The sequence below is a fragment of the Rutilus rutilus genome (genome assembly GCF_951802725.1).
Source record: "Rutilus rutilus genome assembly, chromosome: 24".
In the NCBI taxonomy this organism is placed as follows: Eukaryota; Metazoa; Chordata; class Actinopteri; order Cypriniformes; family Leuciscidae; genus Rutilus; species Rutilus rutilus.
Genome location: NC_140228.1, coordinates 27,069,858 through 27,092,400, shown reverse-complemented (window position 1 = coordinate 27,092,400; position 22,543 = coordinate 27,069,858). Strand labels below are relative to the sequence as shown.

Below are 22,543 nucleotides of genomic sequence, written 5' to 3'. Positions count from 1 at the left end.
ACATTGTTCACTTTTGGGTTACGGTAATATAATCATTATCATTAAATACATTGATGAAAAAAATTATTGACCCCAATCTTTTGAACTGTAATGTATATTGTGACTTTACTTTTTATTCATCGAAGAATCCTGAAAAAAAAGTATCACAGCACAGGTTATACATAAATATTAAGCAGAACTGTTTCCAACATTGATAATAAATCAGCATGTTAGAATGATTTCTGAAGGATCATGTGACACTGAAGACTGGAGTAATGATGCTGAAAATCCAGCTTTGCGGCACAGAAATACATTATATTTCAAAGTTCAAATAGAAAACCATTATTTTAAATTGTAATAATATTTCACAATATTACTGTTTTTTTTTGTTTGTTTTTTTGATCAAATAAATGCAGGCCTGATGAACATAAGAGACTTCTTTCAAAAACATGAAAAAAAAAAACAAGTTTCCAAACTTTTGACCGCTCCTGCTTGCCTGTTGTCTGTTGTTTTGTATTCATTTGTTTGTTGACAGAAGTTTGGTAGCTGAATAATAAAACGGAATGTTATCATAATGTATGCCTGTGGTCCTGTGGCCCCGCCCCTTAACCGTATTCGCTCTAGTTTTGAATAGGTAAAGATACTGTAATTTGCGTATATTTGCATAATTCATAAACTGTGCGTCCACGGCCCGCCTCCTCCGCGTAGAGCAGTGTGAGCAGACTGAGCAGTGTTGTGTGTGAACAGTGAACAGTGCTGGTCAAGATGGCGGCTCTGCGGATGCTGAGAGTGGCGCTGCTCGTCTTCTTCTCGGTGTTCCTCACGCTCGTCCTCGGCTTCGGCCTGCCGTCAGTGCTCAACCTGTGCGCGCGGGCCTGCGGGTTCCCGGAGACTAGCGTCACCGAGTGCATAGTGCTGGTGTACGCGCTGTTCGTGCTGTACGTGGCCGTGCCTCGACTCCCCCGCGGGACACTGACGGTAAAAGAAAAAAAAAATATATATATATGTGTGTGTGTGTGTGTGTGTGTATTTGAAATCTTAGGGACAGTTAAAAAATATATATATTTTAGGTAATGTAAAAATTTTGAAATAAAATGTAATTATAAATGTTATATTATGTTATATGTTGTTTTGTTATATTGTATAACATAATTATTATATAAAAAAATAATGTTTTGTTGTTGTTATTATTAATTATTTTATTGAAATTAATTTTAGCTAATATAAACTATATATATATGTATATATATATATATATATGTTCTAATGTATGTTAACACAATCATTTGAGTTGATTTATCTTTTAAACTAATGCTGGTTATTTTATCAATGACTGATTTCAGATCAGCTGATCACAGTTTGAAAACCACTGATTTAGTAAGAAATCGTAGGTGTTGTTTTCTCTCTCGCTGGGGCAGGGGATTGTTGACACACTCAGTTGCAGTTCCACAGTAATGCTGTGGCTTTATGAAAGTAATACTGTATCATATTTCCTTGTCAGGCTGAAGGGAAAGCCGTGCTGGTGACTGGCTGTGACTCTGGGTTTGGACTCGCCTTGGCTAAGCACTTCCACAAGCTCGGCTTCACTGTGTTTGCAGGTTGTTTGTTTAAGGTAATGGTTCAACTATTCCTGCGGTGTGTGTGTGTGTGTGTGTGTGTGTGTGTGTGTGTGTGTGTGTGTGTGTGTGTGTGTGTGTGTGCGTGCGTGTTGTACATCAGTTGATAAATAATCAGAAATATACCGTTGGCATAAAATCAAGGCCGCTTAAGATAATGAAATATTTTTCACAAGATTCTTGCAAATCATTCTTACATAGTGGCAACACACTTCGGTGCTTTCAGTGCAGCTTTACAGTAAATGCATGAGTCCACGTTACAATTTAGAGTGATCTGTTATCAGAGGAAACTGTCTAAGTTATGTATTTCAGAAATGTACATATACAAAATCACAGTTAGCAAAAAAGGTATTAACTTAAACTATGTAATAATTGAATGCAGAAACAAAGTAATGAATACTTGTTTGTTAACAAATGATTATAACATTTAGAAAAATGTAGCATTGGTGTATGTTGATTCAGAGTGTACATTGTAATGGCGCAGCCTGCAGCGTATGTAACGTCATGCTGGTTTATTGTGTGTGTGTGTGTGTGTAATAAGGATGGAGAAGGTGCGCAGGATCTGGAGCGAGTTCATTCGGAGAGGTTAAAGGTCGTTCAGCTGGACGTCTGCAGTGAGGAGCAAGTCTCTCAGGCGCTTCAGTTCGTCACTGACAACCTGGAAGACTCGGAGAAAGGTGAGGGTTGTTTGTGGATGATGAGTTCAAAGGTCATTTCGGAGAACCAGACAATACTGATGAAAAATAGGGACATACTTCTGTGCTTACTTTGACTTAGCTTTTATTTTTATATTTTTGAATTTGTTTTATAAAAAATGTATTTTTTTTATTTTACTCTTCTTCTTTTTTTTGGTTAGTTGACAGTGTCATTTTAGTTTTCATTTAAGCTATATTATATAATTTGAATAAGCTTTAATTTTAATATTTTTTAGTTCTTATGTTAATTTTAGTTTAATTTTTCATATATTTGATATGTGCTTTTGTCGTTTTATTATTATTATTTTAAATATTGATATTTATGCTTAGTTTGTTTTTAGTTTGGCCCTCTAGTGGTTAATAAACAAAGCTGCATTTTGCAGAAGAACATTGTTTCGGTTGTGCTTCGTCTCTGTGACTGTGCGGATGAATATGATTATCCCACTGCTCATTACACATTTACTACTAGAGATAAAACCAGTTTAGATGGAGAGGATCTCAAGCTGACTATCTGAGACGTTACTGTAGCTTTACCCATTAATAGATGCTGTACTTGTACAATGTTACAACAACCTCAGTGAAATGACACCGTAGACAATAGACAATGCTTCACAATGAACTCTGTTATAGAGCTACATATGGCAATTTATCTGTTCAATAAAACACCTTACTCACCTGTCGAGTAATAAAAACACCTTCATCTCTGCATCACTTTTACAACATTTTAAATCCCTCAGTTCTCTCCATCTCTGAAAAGCCAAGCTAATGTTGATTCTTGTTTTATTACGAGCTCTGCCGCGTTCTCTTCTCTGTTTCTGTGCCTCTGTTCTGTTTTTTGTGTTGTGTTTTTGGAGATTTAGCTGCTCCATGTTTTTCAATAAGTGAACACTAGAATTTTTATATACAATTATATGCATATTTATTTATTTCTATTAAAAATCAGGCCTGTCAGTATATTCAAATAATTGATCAGTTGATGCAATGTTTTCCAATTTCAGTCAGTCTTTAGAAATCAGAATGATTTTGTATGATTTGTTCAAAATTATTGTGTTAAATACATGTAAATCATATCTAAACTTTTGCCGTCTAGTGGATTTGTTTAATCGTTTACCGTGGATTTGTTTAATCGTTTACTGTCTAGTGGGTTTGTTTAATCGTTTACCGTCTAGTGGATTTGTTTAATCGTTTACCGTCTAGTGGGTTTGTTTAATCGTTTACCGTCTAGTGGGTTTGTTTAATCGTTTACCGTGGGTTTGTTTAATCGTTTACCGTCTAGTGGATTTGTTTAATCGTTTACCGTCTAGTGGGTTTGTTTAATCGTTTACCGTCTAGTGGGTTTGTTTAATCGTTTACCGTGGGTTTGTTTAATCGTTTACCGTCTAGTGGATTTGTTTAATCGTTTACCGTCTAGTGGGTTTGTTTAATCGTTTACCGTCTAGTGGGTTTGTTTAATCGTTTACCGTCTAGTGGGTTTGTTTAATCGTTTACCGTCTAGTGGATTTGTTTAATCGTTTACCGTCTAGTGGGTTTGTTTAATCATTTACCGTCTAGTGGGTTTGTTTAATCGTTTACCGTCTAGTGGGTTTGTTTAATCGTTTACCGTGGGTTTGTTTAATCGTTTACCGTCTAGTGGATTTGTTTAATCGTTTACCGTCTAGTGGGTTTGTTTAATCGTTTACCGTCTAGTGGGTTTGTTTAATCGTTTACCGTCTAGTGGATTTGTTTAATCGTTTACCGTCTAGTGGGTTTGTTTAATCGTTTACCGTCTAGTGGGTTTGTTTAATCGTTTACCGTGGGTTTGTTTAATCGTTTACCGTCTAGTGGATTTGTTTAATCGTTTACCGTCTAGTGGGTTTGTTTAATCGTTTACCGTCTAGTGGGTTTGTTTAATCGTTTACCGTGGGTTTGTTTAATCGTTTACCGTCTAGTGGATTTGTTTAATCGTTTACCGTCTAGTGGGTTTGTTTAATCGTTTACCGTCTAGTGGGTTTGTTTAATCGTTTACCGTCTAGTGGGTTTGTTTAATCGTTTACCGTCTAGTGGATTTGTTTAATCGTTTACCGTCTAGTGGGTTTGTTTAATTGTTTACCGTCTAGTGGGTTTGTTTAATCGTTTACCGTCTAGTGGGTTTGTTTAATCGTTTACCGTGGGTTTGTTTAATCGTTTACCGTCTAGTGGATTTGTTTAATCGTTTACCGTCTAGTGGGTTTGTTTAATCGTTTACCGTCTAGTGGGTTTGTTTAATCGTTTACCGTCTAGTGGATTTGTTTAATCGTTTACCGTCTAGTGGGTTTGTTTAATCGTTTACCGTCTAGTGGGTTTGTTTAATCGTTTACCGTCTAGTGGATTTGTTTAATCGTTTACCGTCTAGTGGGTTTGTTTAATCGTTTACCGTCTAGTGGGTTTGTTTAATCGTTTACCGTCTAGTGGGTTTGTTTAATCGTTTTCCGTCTAGTGGGTTTGTTTAATCGTTTTCCGTCTAGTGGGTTTGTTTAATCGTTTTCCGTCTAGTGGATTTGTTTAATCGTTTAACGCTATCTATCTATCTCTATCTATCTATCTATCTCGATCTATCTATCTATCTGTCACATAAATTGGTTGTCTGGGAGGGTAATGGTTTGTAAAAGTTAAAAAATGTTAACATAAGATATCTCTTTAAAAAAATAAATAAACATATTTAAATCTTTTTAAAATTGACTTTTGCAAATAACCTTTGTTAAATTTATAGAAGTATTTGTTAATATTAATGGACCAGAGCTTAAATAGTTTTCTTTTTTAACTAACAACTAAAAAAAGATTTATAAATACTAACCAATATATAAATAAATTTTAAATGGGCTTTTTTTATGAGAAGTTTTTATTTCTATGATGCATTTATTGGAGAGAATAATCCTGTCAGACGCACCACTGCTGTGAACGCGCGTTCACGTAAACACAATTTAAACAATGTATTATTCAATACATTACTTCTATATAATTATATATTAAGTTGCTCAAGCAAGTGGTAAAATATTTAACCATGTACTTATATTAAAATCTTTTGTATTTAAATTTTAATACAATAAATCTTGCATGTCACAAAGAACTTGTTTTTCCACCTTCACGAATAAGACGAGTGTTGTTCATTATGTCGCCTTGTTGAGGTAAATTGTAGTTTTCCTTGCTTTAACTCAGTCTTAAAGTGAAAAAAGTAGTAATTAATTAAATAAATTTATGGTGAGATTACTACATTTTATTTAATTAATCGCACTTATGGTGAAATTACTACATTTTCAGGTCAATCGGTGTTCATTTTGACCACGAAACATTCGCTGTCACTTTAATTCAGCGTTTGCAGCACAGCAGAAATAGACTCGGTGCAGAAACGATCTCTGCACTGCTGTATACGCACCGCAACTGGAACAGATCGATCATCGACGGACTGCATCCTCGTGCAGTGTGAAAGCTCTGTTAACATGGGTACGGAAAAAAAATACTCACCGCAAACGAAATATATGTGAAACGGGCGTTAGACTTGGAGCAGGAGAGCTACTCCGGCTGCTACTCGCAGTAGAGCGAGTGTTGCCATCTTCAGTTCAGCGACACATTTCCAGCCGCGCGCTCTCTGTCCGCTAGTGCTCAACTGTATGTGACGCAAGTGTTTGTTTGTGTGTGAGTGTGCGCACTCATTGGGATAATTGTAAACACAGACAGAAAAGACATGCCATCGTGGAAATAAGATAAATAACATATTACTTAAGGGCCATTTAGGTGTGTTTTTTTAAATAAAATAACAAATTGTAATCTGTCGCTATAAAGAAAATCAAATCAAATTTACTTGACCTCCAAGGGGGGCGGGGGGAGCCGTTAGGAGGGCGGGGCGCCCCCCTTATATAATGGTAGGGGAAACACTGTTTAATCGTTTACCGTCTAGTGGATTTGTTTAATCGTTTACCGTCTAGTGGATTTGTTTAATCGTTTACCGTCTAGTGGGTTTGTTTAATCATTTACCGTGGGTTTGTTTAATCGTTTACCGTGGATTTGTTTAATTGTTTACCATCTAGTGGATTTGTTTAATCGTTTACCGTGGATTTGTTTAATTGTTTACCGTGGATTTGTTTAATCGTTTACCGTCTAGTGGGTTTGTTTAATCGTTTACCGTGGATTTGTTTAATTGTTTACCGTGGATTTGTTTAATCGTTTACCGTGGATTTGTTTAATCATTTACCGTCTAGTGGGTTTGTTTAATCATTTACCGTCTAGTGGATTTGTTTAATCGTTTTCGGTGGATTTGTTTAATCGTTTACCGTGGGTTTGTTTAATCGTTTACCGTGGATTTGTTTAATTGTTTACCGTCTAGTGGGTTTGTTTAATCGTTTACCGTGGGTTTGTGTAATCGTTTACCGTGGATTTGTTTAATCGTTTACCGTGGATTTGTTTAATTGTTTACCGTCTAGTGGGTTTGTTTAATCGTTTACCGTCTAGTGGGTTTGTTTAATCATTTACCGTCTAGTGGATTTGTTTAATCGTTTTCCGTCTAGTGGGTTTGTTTAATCGTTTACCGTGGGTTTGTGTAATCGTTTACCGTGGATTTGTTTAATCGTTTACCGTGGATTTGTTTAATTGTTTACCGTCTAGTGGATTTGTTTAATCGTTTACCGTGGATTTGTTTAATCATTTACCGTCTAGTGGATTTGTTTAATCGTTTTCGGTGGATTTGTTTAATCGTTTACCGTGGGTTTGTTTAATCGTTTACCGTGGATTTGTTTAATTGTTTACCGTCTAGTGGGTTTGTTTAATCGTTTACCGTGGGTTTGTGTAATCGTTTACCGTGGATTTGTTTAATTGTTTACCGTCTAGTGGGTTTGTTTAATTGTTTACCGTGGATTTGTTTAATCATTTACCGTCTAGTGGATTTGTTTAATCGTTTTCGGTGGATTTGTTTAATCATTTACCGTCTAGTGGATTTGTTTAATCGTTTACCGTGGGTTTGTTTAATCGTTTACCGTGGATTTGTTTAATTGTTTACCGTCTAGTGGGTTTGTTTAATCGTTTACCGTGGGTTTGTTTAATCGTTTACCGTGGATTTGTTTAATTGTTTACCGTCTAGTGGGTTTGTTTAATTGTTTACCGTGGATTTGTTTAATCATTTACCGTCTAGTGGATTTGTTTAATCGTTTTCGGTGGATTTGTTTAATCGTTTACCGTGGGTTTGTTTAATCGTTTACCGTGGATTTGTTTAATTGTTTACCGTCTAGTGGGTTTGTTTAATCGTTTACCGTGGGTTTGTGTAATCGTTTACCGTGGATTTGTTTAATCGTTTACCGTGGATTTGTTTAATTGTTTACCGTCTAGTGGATTTGTTTAATTGTTTACCATCTAGTGGGTTTGTTTAATCATTTACCGTCTAGTGGGTTTGTTTAATCGTTTACCGTGGATTTGTTTAATTGTTTACCGTGGATTTGTTTAATCGTTTTCGGTGGATTTGTTTAATCATTTACCGTCTAGTGGATTTGTTTAATCGTTTACCGTGGGTTTGTTTAATCGTTTACCGTGGATTTGTTTAATTGTTTACCGTCTAGTGGGTTTGTTTAATCGTTTACCGTGGGTTTGTTTAATCGTTTACCGTGGATTTGTTTAATTGTTTACCGTCTAGTGGGTTTGTTTAATTGTTTACCGTGGATTTGTTTAATCATTTACCGTCTAGTGGATTTGTTTAATCGTTTTCGGTGGATTTGTTTAATCGTTTACCGTGGGTTTGTTTAATCGTTTACCGTGGATTTGTTTAATTGTTTACCGTCTAGTGGGTTTGTTTAATCGTTTACCGTGGGTTTGTGTAATCGTTTACCGTGGATTTGTTTAATCGTTTACCGTGGATTTGTTTAATTGTTTACCGTCTAGTGGATTTGTTTAATTGTTTACCATCTAGTGGGTTTGTTTAATCATTTACCGTCTAGTGGGTTTGTTTAATCGTTTACCGTGGATTTGTTTAATTGTTTACCGTGGATTTGTTTAATTGTTTACCGTCTAGTGGGTTTGTTTAATCGTTTACCGTGGATTTGTTTAATTGTTTACCGTCTAGTGGATTTGTTTAATTGTTTACCATCTAGTGGGTTTGTTTAATCATTTACCGTCTAGTGGATTTGTGTAATCGTTTACCGTGGATTTGTTTAATTGTTTACCGTCTAGTGGGTTTGTTTAATCGTTTACCGTGGATTTGTTTAATTGTTTACCGTGGATTTGTTTAATTGTTTACCGTCTAGTGGATGTGTTTAATCGTTTACCATGGATTTGTTTAATCGTTTACCATCTAGTGGGTTTGTTTAATCATTTACCGTGGATTTGTTTAATTGTTTACCGTGGATTTGTTTAATTGTTTACCGTCTAGTGGATGTGTTTAATCGTTTACCATCTAGTGGGTTTGTTTAATCATTTACCGTCTAGTGGATTTGTTTAATCGTTTACCGTGGATTTGTTTAATTGTTTACCGTCTAGTGGGTTTGTTTAATCGTTTACCGTGGATTTGTTTAATTGTTTACCGTGGATTTGTTTAATTGTTTACCGTCTAGTGGATGTGTTTAATCGTTTACCATGGATTTGTTTAATCGTTTACCATCTAGTGGGTTTGTTTAATTGATTACCGTCTAGTGGGTTTGTTTAATCGTTTACCGTGGATTTGTTTAATCGTTTACCGTGGATTTGTTTAATCGTTTACCGTGGATTTGTTTAATCGTTTACCGTCTAGTGGGTTTGTTTAATCGTTTACCATGGATTTGTTTAATCGTTTACCATCTAGTGGGTTTGTTTAATCGTTTACCGTGGATTTGTTTAATCGTTTACCGTGGATTTGTTTAATCGTTTACCGTCTAGTGGGTTTGTTTAATCGTTTACCGTGGATTTGTTTAATCGTTTACCGTGGATTTGTTTAATCGTTTACCGTGGATTTGTTTAATCGTTTACCGTCTAGTGGGTTTGTTTAATCGTTTACCGTCTAGTGGATTTGTTTAATCGTTTACCGTCTAGTGGATTTGTTTAATCGTTTACCGTCTAGTGGGTTTGTTTAATCGTTTACCGTCTAGTGCCCACACACACATTTTCATGTTTTATGTAGACTTTCCATAGACATAGTGATTTTATACTGTACAAACTGTATATTTTCTCCCCTTACACTAACCCTACCCCTAAACCTACGCATCACAGAAAACTCTCTGCAAAAAAGAAATAAAAAGTGTAGTATGTTTTTTTTTTTTGTTTTTTTTTTTTAAAGCTGGGGACACAGTTAATGACTGTAAGGCTGATTATTAATGTAATTTGATACTTACAACTGATCATGCCCAAACACATTTGAGTCAGAGACAGTTGCGTTCAGTCTCCAGTCGATGGAAACAGTCTGTAAGTGTGTTCATTTCAGTCTTACAACATTTCAGCTAGTCGTTAAATGTGCCGTTTGCTTTATGATGACACAGGAAGTGTAATACCCATGTCATTATACACACTTATGTCGCCATAAACCGCATATACAAGAACACACACCAAACTCCACACAACTGCGCCTGGTCCTTCAGTGATCAGTTTATAAGTGTCTTCAGTTTAAATATGATTTATTTCATCATATTCAAGTGTTTACATCAAGGAGAAACACAAGGATCAGCTTCAGTTTTGAGGTTATTATATTAGTGAATATTAATGTGCTTTGTAAACTAGTCAGCTGTTTTATAGTGTTATGCCATAATTTCAAGGAAACATATGTTGCTCATTATTTTTTTTATACATGTCTGATTTTTATCTCATGGATCTAGTCATATGGTTTATAGCACATGTGAAGAGTGATTACCAGCAGTTAATCTGAAGGGTGCTATAAACTATTAAAGCTCATTTGATTAGAGAGAATAATGACTCCGCCCCCTGCTGTCAATCACTGTGCCACACCCCCACCACACACACACACACACCACCGCACACACCATCTACGGCTGTGTAGACTCAGAGAATCAAATGACAGATGGCAGTGCAGAGGAAATATGGAAATATCAGCTAATGATCAGCAGTGAAGAAGATTGTCAAAATAAAATAAAAATTATTCTTCTGAAACGAATTGGCCAAACATGAAAACTTACCAGCCTTGGTGATTTATTAGTCTTTTTTATTGCTTTAACGTTGATCATTAAACCCATCACAGAATAAAACCTGCTGATTTCTACTTGAAATGTTTTTAAGATGATCGACAATGAAAATATTTTTCAGATTTCCAAAAGTGAGTATATTTGTTTTCATAAGCTATTAGATCTATTAGTTTAATATGGCAGGCAAAAAAAAAAAAAAAATTTACACTGGTGATCAAAAGCTTGGAATAATTAAGGTTTTTCAATGTTTTCTTCTGCTCACCAAGACTGCGTTTATATGATCAAACACACAGTAAAAAACAGAAATATAATTACATTTGAAAATAATTTTCCTATTTTCTACAGGATTCTTTGATGAATAGAAGGTTCAAAAGAACAGCGTTTATTTGAAACAGAAATCTTTTGTAACATTATAAATGTATTTGTCACTTGAATCAATGTAATGCGTCCTTGCAGAATACAAATATTAATTTCAATTTAAAATTACCCCAAACTCTTTGATGGAAGTGTTTCATAGTTTAAATATGAAGCAGCACAACTGTTTTCAACATTGATAATAATCATAAATGTTTCTTGAGCATCAAATCATCATATTAGAATGATTTCTGAAGGATCATGTGACACTGGAGTAACGAAGCTGAAAAATTCAGCTTTGATCACAGATCATTTTAAAATATATTCATATAGAAAACAGTTATTTTAAATAATAAGATTTCACAATATTACTGTTTTTACTGTATTTTTATCAAATTTGGCCTTTGTGAGCAGAGGAGACTTCTTTCAAAAACAAAAATATCTAAAAAAAATCTTGATTATTCCAAACTTCTGACTTCCAGTGTGTGTGTATATATATTTTTCACAACTGTTTGAATGTGCTCAGGATGTCTGCTTATCTGAATTACACAAGCCTGAGCGTGTGTGTGTGTGTGTGTGTGTGTGTGTGTGTGTGTGTGTGTGTGTGTGTGTGTGTGTGTGTGTGTGTGTGTGTGTGTGTGTGTGTGTGTGTGTGTGTGTGTGTGTGTGTGTGTGCAGGTCTGTGGGCTGTGGTCAACAATGCTGGCATCTCCACGTTCGGTGAGGTGGAGTTCACGAGCATGGACACATACAGGCAGGTGTCAGAGGTCAACCTGTGGGGAACCATCAGAGTCACCAAAGCCTTTCTGCCTCTCATCCGCAGGGCTAAAGGTGCAGTAAACCTATGACAATGGGCATTCGTTTTAATCAACTTTGGGTTCAGAGAATATGTTATTTGGCTCAGATTAACTCTGAGGTTGAAGTTGCATAGGAATGTTAATGTTTTTGCTTCTGTTAATGTTTCCCTGAATTAAAGGAATGTTTGGATCTGAATGAATCAATGATTAAAGCAAATGGACTTTGGGGTGTGTGGCCTGACAAACACTTTTGTGTTTTTTTTTGCGATGAAATCTGTGAATTTTTATCTTTTTTAATTGTTGTAATGATGCTAAAAATTCAGCTTTCATCACAGGAATAAATTACATTTTAACTCTTTCCCCACCAGCATTTTTGATCATTTTCACAAAACATTCATGGCCCCCAGAATATTCTTTCAGAAATATATCAAACGAAAGGACAGAGCCTCTGCTTAAAGCTGCAGTCCGTGGCTTTTTTGGGGTTAAAAATTATCCAAAATAAATTTGTGAGCAAGTACATAACCAGCCAGTGTTCAACACTCTCTGCTTGCCTTAGCTCGATTCAAAATGGTAAGCTTGCAATAATGTTTTTAATTCCAGTGGCACTGGTGGATTTCTGCGGTAAATTCGAGCATGTCTTTGCGTCAATACGTCACATCTGTCCACATAAAGAAGAGTCTCGGCTAGTAGGCTATATTGTGAGTGAGGATGTTGGAGGTGGAGATTTATAGCCTTTTCTCACTGCACTTGATATGATTAAACTCATCAGTTTGATGGCGGATCCAGAAAGGTTCAAACGACAATCATCAGTGACAACTGGAGATTCACCCGTTGTAAAACGCGAAAGACTTCGGACTTCAGAGAAGAGACTGCAACCGGGCCATGCGAAAACAAGGACAAATATCGGAAGGGCATTAAATGTAGTCACGCAATGCTGATGTTGTTAGCATTAACAATTTGAGAACAAAGTATAATTTCGTTAGCCTCATAGCATAATTGCCTAACCCATATTTAAACAAAAAAATGACTTGGGCAGTTATGCTATGAGGCTAACGATTTGCACGGTTTGACGTGATATGATGAGCGATCGTTAGATTTAATCGGCGCGATTTACTGTAATGCTTTTTTCCCCTTAGTTGGTCAGAACAAAAGGGGATGTTACTTGTTCAGACGACATTTCCCGGTGAAAATTCTTATGTTGGTCTGTGATTTGTGATTGCGAATGACAGTATCCACACCACCAGCGCGGCGACTGACAGCCGTACGTTCTCCTCAAAACACTGGATTCATCCGCGCTGTGCCGTGCCGAGGCATAACCCACGTGTAAAGTTGATAATTCCGCGAATAACTGCAATTGCAGATTTGGAACAGAGATGGCGACAAAGAGGAAAAACTGCAGCTTTAAAAAATAAATAAATAAATTCTAGATTCATGCATTCTTTTTAATCAACACTTGAATGTGAGTAAGTTTCATAAAAAAAAATAAAAAAAAACATTTTGAGCAAAAAGCTGAGAAAATCATGTTCAGAATGATGATCAAAACACAGATGGAGTCGATCGAGTCCATCAACACCCCTAAAGCTTCACTGTAGCTCGTCCTGGGTCGACACTTCATTCAGTAACATAAAGCAGTTTTGTTTTATATGCTGTTTAATGTTAAAGGAACACGCAGACTTTTTGGGACTTTAGCTCATTCACCGCTTATTCACTTGGGTGGAGTGATTTGCTCGCAGCGCCTGAGAAGCCCTGTGGTGAGGAGCAGAGAGTTCGCTCAGAGCTGGAGTAAATCACTCCGCAGAAGTAGCAGTGCTTCGCCTTCTGAGAAAATAGTTCCCAGTATACGGTTAGAAGATGGCTGTGTCTCATGTGACCTTGTTATTCGTACACGCTGTGACTATACAAATCACAACATGTAAATAGGAAAATGTTGGCGTTATTTTGTCACTTATTGGGAGCAGTATGCTAGCTGGAGCCGTTTACCTCCAGTCTTTGTGCTAAGCTAGGCTAGCGGTGGGTGCGTCAGACAGAGTTACGGCACGCACGGAGATGAGAAGCCAAGGGTGTGTGTGGACTTATCTAACTCTGGGGGATACAGTGAATAAGCTAAAGTCCCAAAAAGTCGGCGCGTTCCTTTAATGATCGCGTTATTTTTCATGTGCATCTGCTTACATATGCTATTGCGTGTTTCTGCTGCTTCTTCTGTGTTTTGATCAGGAGATTCTGTGCTCATTCAGAAGATGTGTAATAGCGCCCCCTAGTGTATAAAAGTGAAAACACGGAAAGCCTAAAATTTTCGTCAATGGCGAGGAAAGAGTTAACATATTTGAAAACGGTTATTTAAATTGAAATTGTGTGTAGTCCTCTGCACCGCTCCTCACTTTTTTTGTCTTTTGGTCACAGGTCGTGTGGTGAACATCGCTAGCATGTACGGCAGAATGGGAAACGCTCTCCGATCCCCTTACTGTGTTTCCAAATACGGAGTTGAGGCTTTTTCTGACTGTCTCAGGTATGAAATGAAGGCTTGGGGCGTCAATGTTTCCGTCATTGAGCCCGGAAACTTTATCGTGGCCACGGGCATCCTAACACGTGACATAGTCACGACAACAGCAGAGAAGCTGTGGAAGGAGGCGCCCCCTGGTGTCCAGGAGGACTATGGGAAAGCTCACTTTGAGCAGTACATGGCTCTTATGCGCTCCTACTGCAACAGCGGCCAGCGAGAAGTCGAGCCGGTTCTAGACGACATCACGGATGCCATCATGTCCAAACGGCCATACACACGGTACAACCCTATGGAACCGCACTGGTGGATTCGCATGCAAATAATGACCCACTTTCCAGCGGCCGTCTCAGACAGACTCTACTTCTGATGAGATGCCAACTTCCATCAGTTGGTTCATCAATGATTCATCAATGGTTCATCAGTGGATTGTTAACATATGCCATAATGGCACAGTCAAATCAGTATACAACTTCAATTAAAAAAAACAAAAGAATCACACAAATCTTAAAGTGCCCCTATTATGATTTTTTTTTCTTTTTTTTTTTCAGATATTACCTTTCATGTAGTGTGTAATACAGCAGTTTTTCAATGTAAAAGGTCTCCAAAGTTTCTAGGTCCAATCAGAGCAGAGTAGACCAATCACAACAAACTGAGTCATCTGACCAATCAGAGCAGAGTAGACCAATCACAACAGACTGTGTCGTCTGACCAATCAGAGCAGAGTAGACCAATCACAACAGACTGGGTCATCTGACCAATCAGAGCAGAGTAGACCAATCACAACAAACTGAGTCATCTGACAGAGCAGAGTAGACCAATCACAACAGACTGAGTCATCTGAGCAATCAGAGCAGAGTAGACCAATCACAACAGACTGGGTCATCTGACCAATCAGAGCAGAGTAGACCAATCACAACAGACTGGGTCATCTGACCAATCAGAGCAGAGTAGACCAATCACAACAGACTGTGTCATCTGACCAATCAGAGCAGAGTAGACCAATCACAACAGACTGGGTCATCTGACCAATCAGAGCAGAGTAGGCTCTCGGAGAGGAGGGGTTTAGTGAGACCGCTTCAGACACTGATAAAAGAGCTGATGCTGCAATGTAGATTATAAGAAAACGAAAGTGTTTTTTGACCTGGGATGAATGTAAACCTGTTGTAGGAGAGTCCAAAACAGGAACCTTAAAAACAGCACAATAGGGGCACTTTAGAGGAGTATTCTGGGTAAAATACAACTAAAACTGCAGGCGCCATGTATGGCCTATACAGGAAATACATCAGACGAATCAACATTATTTTACCCCAAATATTCATGTTTTAATGAAAACATTTAACAGTTTAAATGTGTGCACTTTGATTCACTTTATCATATTTTAATATTTCACAAATGTAAACTTTACACTTCACAGTATTTTGATTTGGTCGTGCAGACATGTCTAGCGAACGATCACAGATAACCAGAGGCAGCGAAGCGTCCCGGTGGACTGGAGAAGTGGCAGGAGTGTGTGTGAGGGCTGGGAGAAGTGGCAGGAGTGTGTGTGAGGACTGGGAGATGTGGCAGGAGTGTGTGTGAGGACTGGGAGATGTGGCAAGAGTGTGTGTGAGGGCTGGGAGAAGTGGCAGGAGTGTGTGTGAGGGCTGGGAGATGTGGCAGGAGTGTGTGTGAGGGCTGGGAGAAGTGGCAGGAGTGTGTGTGAGGACTGGGAGATGTGGCAGGAGTGTGTGTGAGGACTGGGAGATGTGGCAGGAGTGTGTGTGAGGGCTGGGAGATGTGGCAAGAGTGTGTGTGAGGGCTGGGAGAAGTGGCAGGAGTGTGTGTGAGGGCTGGGAGATGTGGCAGGAGTGTGTGTGAGGGCTGGGAGATGTGGCAGGAGTGTGTGTGAGGGCTGGGAGATGTGGCAGGAGTGTGTGTGAGGGCTGGGAGATGTGGCAGGAGTGTGTTTGAAAGGGTTACAGGTCGACACATGTTCCCTTCCTTTCCAAGAATCTGGATCATGCGATTATGAGATATGAGATCACTCGCCATCCGCATCTATGAATAAACTTTCGAATGTTGAAATTAATCGTGTGTACGTATGCACAATCCCAAATTGCATACTTCTGCCATGCAATAAAATGATGTCCTTTGCAGGTGAGGGTGTGTAGTAAGACTGGCTGTGTTTAAAATAGCACACTAACACACTGTTCTTGCTGATGCTGCAGTGTATGAATACATATTCATGTATACACAAAAAGTTTGGGGTCCGTAAGATATTATAATGTTTTGAAAGAAGTCACTTCTGCTAACCAAGGCTGCATTCATTTGATCATAATTACAGCAACATTGTGAAATATTATTACAATGTTTTCTATGTGAATATAGTAAAGTGTAATGTATTCCTGTGATCAAAGCTCAAAGTTTAGCATCATTACTCCAGTCTTCAGTGTCACATGATCCTTCAGAAATCACTCTAATATGCTGATCTGATGCTCTAGAAACAGTTTTGCTGCTTCATATTTTTGTGTAAACCATGATACTTTTATTTCTGGATTATTTAATTATTTGAAATAGAAATCTTTTGCAACATTGTGTGATCAATTTAATGTGTCCTTGCTGGAAAATAGTATTATTTTTTTTTTACAGTGTACTAAAACCCCCAACATTTTTAAAACACAACATAAAAGTGAAGACGCCACTGAATTAATGTGACAAGATCATATTACAACAATGTAATATAATACAGTTAAAAAATGTGAGGAATAAAGCCTACTGTTTACTTGCTCTCTGGAAATATACATCATATACAATGCATACTGAACAGTAGTAAGCTATTTTGAACATAGCCAGAATACTAGAAACAACAACACCACCATAAAAGTGTGCTTGTAAACATGGACATCAAGCTCAATTTATTAATTTAATTGTATTATGGCTTTAAGAATGAGACATGTATTGACTGCTGTGGTGGTTTCGGCCTGGGATTACTCGCTTTTTTAAATTATGAAATTAATGTGAGAATCGTCACGAACCGCTACTCTTTCCGTAGCGCAAACACCTAAAAACCGAACTTTTACGAACTATATGTAAAGGGTGGATAGCATGTGAGCTAGTGTGCTGTATTAGCATGTGTGTAATGCCTCACGTTGGCCACTGGATGGCGCAGTTGAGCTGGCATCTTTATAGCCATCAGCCTCTTTCAGAAGGCGTATCCACACTAAATCAGCAAATAGTGTAATGAGGAATGTCTTTGCTCGTTTCGACATTATGTTAGTGACTAATAAGGGATGACAGTGTTTTCATGGCTTTCTGGCTTGATTTCCTGCGAATGTCAAAACAAGTGAAGTCTATATGCGAGTTTCAGTAGCCCTACATTCCTTAAGACTCGTTATGATACTTCCAGTTCCACTACATTTTTATATATAACTGATGTTGCAATCAAATGTAAGCTAATAATACACTATGGTCATCTGCATCTAACATTTTAGGGAGTTACACTGGCTTTGGTTGCAAAATCATGTAGAGTACATTTTTGTATTTAGGGAACTATGCAGACGCTAGTCATTTAAGTCACACGGTGTCCCTACTGTTCTCTCTCAAGTCCTTTCCCTTCCTATAGCTGACATGTTTCAGTATGAATATTGTTTCTTGTCTTAATTGTTTCACGCACAGCATGAGTGAAGTCATTATAATTCCCAGCAGGTCTTCATCAAATGCCATCAATTTAATTTCCATACCAGTGGAAGCCACAATGCATGCAGGTTAACATTTTGAATGACATTTACTCGTATTGTTAAGCCTTTATATGTACTTTTTAACCATTAAAATTCTGACACGCCACATTTGTCTGCTCTGGATGACATAAAAGAGATGATAATATTGATTTATGGTGTTTATTTCTTCCTTTGTACAGATCAATAAACTCCTATTACATAAGAGGAATGGTATCATCTTCTTGGAGACAGTGAACATACAACTACATTTCATTTTCACAGCACCTCCGGGTCCATCTGTGGAAACGGTTTACTCTGAAGCCTCGTTCAGACTGTCAGTCCAGATTTCTGTGTATATCCGATTGGAATCCGATCATATTTAGCAAGTGTGAACGGCACTTACGAATCCGTTTCGAACTACATTCATGTGGTTTTGCGCATGCGCATTTCTGGAAATCCGTTTCAGTCCGACTGCTCTAGGATTTCGCGTGGTTTGTGAGACTTTCTCACGCCTAAAACGTAAACATGTCATTGCTATAGGAAACATGCTGTAGAAATAAAACTGTTGTTGCAAAGTACACACCGAAAAACCAAAGCGTTGCGAATTGCGATACACAATGTGGACAGTCAATCATTAAGATCAGATTCCAATCGGATACACAAATAATCGGAATGAGGTTACTCATTAAATCTGGTCAATTCAGCCCACTAAATCTATTATGCTCTAATTCGGTGGGGGATCCAGAGGATTGAATTCATAATACATTATTTTGTAACTAAATTAAGTTGATGAGGGCATTGATTTCTCGATTTATCCTTTTTTCTGAAAGCTTGAATAAAAATCAAAAGGTTATTTTAGAAACTTCATCCACATTTTTTGGACTTAAATTGGCCAAAACATAGTACAAGACTGAAATATATCACTGTAAAAAAAAAAAAAAAAAAATTGTCCATGCTTTGTTATTATGCACCTTGCATGAACTTTCAGATCAGACACAAATAAAGTTTTCAGTCTTTACGGCTCTGTTCAAAACCAGTGAACACCACCATGTTCCCAAAAGAAAGGACAATAAAGTTATTTGGTCACAACCCAAAGAAAAAAAACAACAACAACAAAGCTTTCTGGTTGGGTCTACATGACTGATAACCACCGCTTTCAATTCTTAGCTACCTCATAAGCTGATCGGTGTATCTAGCAGTTTAAAGCTGCCTTCACGTGCTATCAGAATTATCGTAAATATGAGTTTCCCAGTTAAATATTGGACATGAACGCCCTCTCAAGTCGTGTTTACCACTGGGAAACTCGGGGATGATTTTGATAGTTCCAGAGATGGGCGTCATAACCTTTAAACATGGCGGAGGGAAGAATGAGTGTTGCTATTCCACAACCGCTACATCACCTTTTATTGTCGTTAAAGTAGTGCATATGTACATTACATATATGAATAATCATTTGAAGCATTGTATGTTTCATACACAGCGAAGATAGCCTGTATTTGACAAAACTTCCAGAACTGTCAGCAAGCCGACAGATAGGGTGGTGAATGTTTATATGATTGTCAATGAATGGGATGCTAAATATTTTGGCTTAAATACGATTTATAAACCTGGTGTCCTCCAAGGTTCCTGTTCTTTCCGTCAACTAAGCACTTGAATGCGACAAGCTCGTAATCACGACTTCAGAAGTGTGAAGTAGTAAAGTTCTGATAGCACGTGAAAGCAGCGTTAAGCACAGGTATACTCATGTCCAGCACAGACATTATTAGGTAACCATGTTTGCTAGGTCTACTCACCTTAGGTAAGTTTAATGCCATATTTAATTTGAAGCAAATTAAAACAAAACTGGGAAGCAATGATGTAGCTTTTTTCAGCAAGATTTATGATTAACACCATTGTAGACAATGGTATAATCAGGGGTGTACAATCCTGCTGTTAGACAGCCAGCTTCTTGCATAATTTACCTTTAACCCTAATTAAACACACTTAAACCAGCTAATCAAAGTCTTTAGGATTACCAGAAACTTCCAGGTGTGTTGACGCTAAACTCTGCAGGAAAGCGGACCCTTCAGGAGCAGGATTGGACACCCTTGGTTTAACCCACTGAACTTAAATATGGCTTTTAACCTGACTAAGGTCCATATGGTAAGGTCACTTCAGTCAGGAGGCAAATCATGATAAAGTTCCCCAATGGGAATGTTTGTATGGCCAGGACACGGTCCGTGGACATCAGTCACTTATCAGGGACGCGTTGCGCACATGCAAAGTGATTCTCAAATAACAACGTGCGCATCTTAGAATAGCGAAGAGGAACACCAAACCTTTGGTTCCAACAACTGAGATGAAGGCACAAGCTATGTGATAAGACTACACATCTCAGACATCCCTCATCCAAAACAAGCGGATCTCAACTGGTACGTCACAACCCAAAATTGGGTAACAGGGATGTTTTGATAAGGTCTTGCGGGATGTTATCCAACAAGGTCTGTCTGCTTGGAATCCTTAAGAAACCATCAACAAAACTACTAAAGTAAATTATAAAATGTTTGGTACTGTGGAGTCATCACTTTGTCCTGAAGCAAGACCCACTTCTCCTAAACACTAAGTGTCATATTGACAGAAATCTGACATTTCCACTAAATCCAAGACTAAAACGCTCGAGCAAACTCTGCATGTCTTGGCGATTTTTCCACACACTCCTCAAAAAACCCATTCCTCAACTCTTGCCTCAGTCCGGCTCCAAACAGCTGGAGAAGTAATCATGGTAATAGTGATGGTCTCCTGGAGGAGAGCCCAGATCATCACCCTCCTCGTGAGTCTTGAGAAAAGAAACTTCCATATTTTTCCAACTTGAAACGTGGAGACGTGTCCAGGGAAGTGTCTTTTCCATTGCCTGGTCCACCAAACGTACTTATCTACGAAGTTTTACATAAAAACATCTGATCCTCAATGGAACATCTCTCACCGTTTATCATAACCTGATGAAAACTACAAGGAAGCAGCACTGCAGATCTTGATCGCCAAGCGAAGTAGATCCTTCCTTGAAACGTGAGCTCACAATGCTGCCTTCATTCATCTTCTACGCTACAATACCTGCTTCATTTGAGACAGTGAGCCACCAATTGAGTGCCAAAGCAAAGGCAAACGCCTAATTAAGCTTTACACCAAACACCACTGCCATCGATAACAAAAACTACACAAAAGTCACACTCGTTTTGTCAGAAGGATTGCGGCTTTGATCTCGAAAGACAGCTTTATTAGTAAAACACTGAATGATAAAAGACCTATTTGTGTGCACCAATGTAGTTTAATCTTCTTTAGTCATGGCATTGCAATTCAGGCTCCAATGAAGATCTGCAACTCTTGCACAAACTCCCAGGTTCATTCAAATACATGTCTAGTAGAAGACATCAATCGCAGCTAAGCTCTTTGAAAATTAGATTATCATCAAAACATCATATTTATGGCATAGCATGGATTCTAACAGTTCCAAGATGTGTGGATAACAAATTAAGCACTAGCTGGCAAGCCTCAATAATTTGCACCTCGATTGTCAAGGAAGTAGAAATTCAGCAACTTTACCCCTCAAAGATATCGTCGTCATCCTAAATGAGACTATAAGCTTGATATAAGTTTGGAAACATTCAGATGCAAGACTTCCATTATTGATTGCAGTTTCAAGTTTAATCTGATTGTGCCTAAATCTGAATATTCTTTGCAAATCCTTGTGGTAACTCACTTTTATTGTTTGAGCATTTTGGCAGAAAATTGATTCCTAATAAATATAGCAGATTACGTCAATTTCAATAGTTCTGTGTCATTCAGGCAATGCAGGCAGTAACAGACAGTACGTGAGACCTTTGAAACACGTTGAGCAAAGGTCTTCTGCAGTGAGGACTTCAACGGCAGACACTTGAAAGGACAGTTAAAAAAATTGGCAGGGAAGTTCAAGAACAAATGAACAATACATTTTCGAAATTAATGAAAAGAATATATTAACAAAAGACCTAGTTTTTAATTCTAACACATGTTGACATCAAAATACATTGCATCACCTATGGTCTAAACACTGTATTTTGATACATTGGGCGTGTCCCTCAATGAAATGCGCAAGTTTCCGAGCAAATGAACGGGAGTGTCATTGTCCATCTCTCCCTGTACCTCCCTTTCATGGAATGCTTGATATTCCCAGTCTGTCTAGAAGTGTAGTCCTTGTTAACTGGATATTCTTTCTACTGGGATCAGGAGGAAGCCAGAGCCTTGACCAGGTAGAGTTTGTCGCCCTGTTCGCTGGTAAAGATGGGCGCCTTTTTGTAGTGTTCCACCAACTCCTCCATTGTGTTAAACTTGCGCTGTCCGATGCAGTACAGGTTGTCCTTCAGCTGGACTTTGAAATGCTTGTTTTTGGACTGAGCTTTCAGCGATATTGAAAAGTCATTGGGCTAGAAAAACAAAATATAAAGAGAAAAGGGGAAGAAATTGTTAATTTAGACCAGTAATCTCAAGTTATTAACTCTGTCCCAAAACGCAGTGAACTACTAAGACAGCTGGTATGATCTAAGGTAGCATCGTCATCGACAAGCTCATAAAAAACAAGGAAGAATTGACTCACAATTGATTCCAAAGGATGTTGCAGTTTATCATGTTGCTAAGCTCAAACATAATACTCAAAAACATAACACATAGGCAGCTCAAGACGTTGTTGAAACAGAGGAAGTGCGTAAGCTTTTGAAAATTAAAAAAGGAACTATGACATTTATGGTGTAATGCTAAACTCTCCACTAAATAACATTTCAAAATCATCACGT

General features: G+C 37.9%; 2 protein-coding genes across 7 annotated transcripts in view; one reads left to right on the top strand and one right to left on the bottom strand.

Moving 5' to 3' along the window:
* The first annotated feature begins 385 nt into the window (after positions 1 to 385).
* bdh1 (3-hydroxybutyrate dehydrogenase, type 1) lies at positions 386 to 17,967 on the top strand. Its single transcript, XM_084398759.1, has 5 exons — positions 386 to 957; positions 1,481 to 1,591; positions 2,137 to 2,272; positions 11,425 to 11,577; positions 13,944 to 17,967. The coding sequence occupies exons 1-5, from the start codon at positions 745 to 747 to the stop codon at positions 14,408 to 14,410; spliced, it is 1,080 nt and encodes a 359-aa protein (XP_084254885.1). The 5' UTR covers positions 386 to 744; the 3' UTR covers positions 14,411 to 17,967.
* Positions 17,905 to 22,543, bottom strand: part of nck1b (NCK adaptor protein 1b) — a 66,240-nt gene continuing 61,601 nt past the window's right edge. For 4 of the 6 annotated variants that reach the window (XM_084398753.1, XM_084398754.1, XM_084398757.1 and 1 more), the window contains one exon: positions 20,963 to 22,177. In XM_084398753.1, the coding sequence (XP_084254879.1) occupies positions 21,977 to 22,177 (201 nt within the window). In that variant the 3' untranslated portion in view covers positions 20,963 to 21,976. Of the gene's footprint in view, positions 22,178 to 22,543 lie in introns of all 6 variants that reach the window. The other 2 variants (XM_084398755.1, XM_084398756.1) reach the window with 1 other exon arrangement.

Bases quoted from the DNA above. Each gene is read 5' to 3' on its own strand.
- bdh1 (XM_084398759.1), top strand. From the start codon at position 745: ATGGCGGCTCTGCGGATGCTGAGAGTGGCGCTGCTCGTCTTCTTCTCG. The intron at 958-1,480 runs GTAAAAGAAAAA...TTTCCTTGTCAG, and splicing joins TCCCCCGCGGGACACTGACG to GCTGAAGGGAAAGCCGTGCT. The intron at 1,592-2,136 runs GTAATGGTTCAA...GTGTGTAATAAG, and splicing joins TTGCAGGTTGTTTGTTTAAG to GATGGAGAAGGTGCGCAGGA.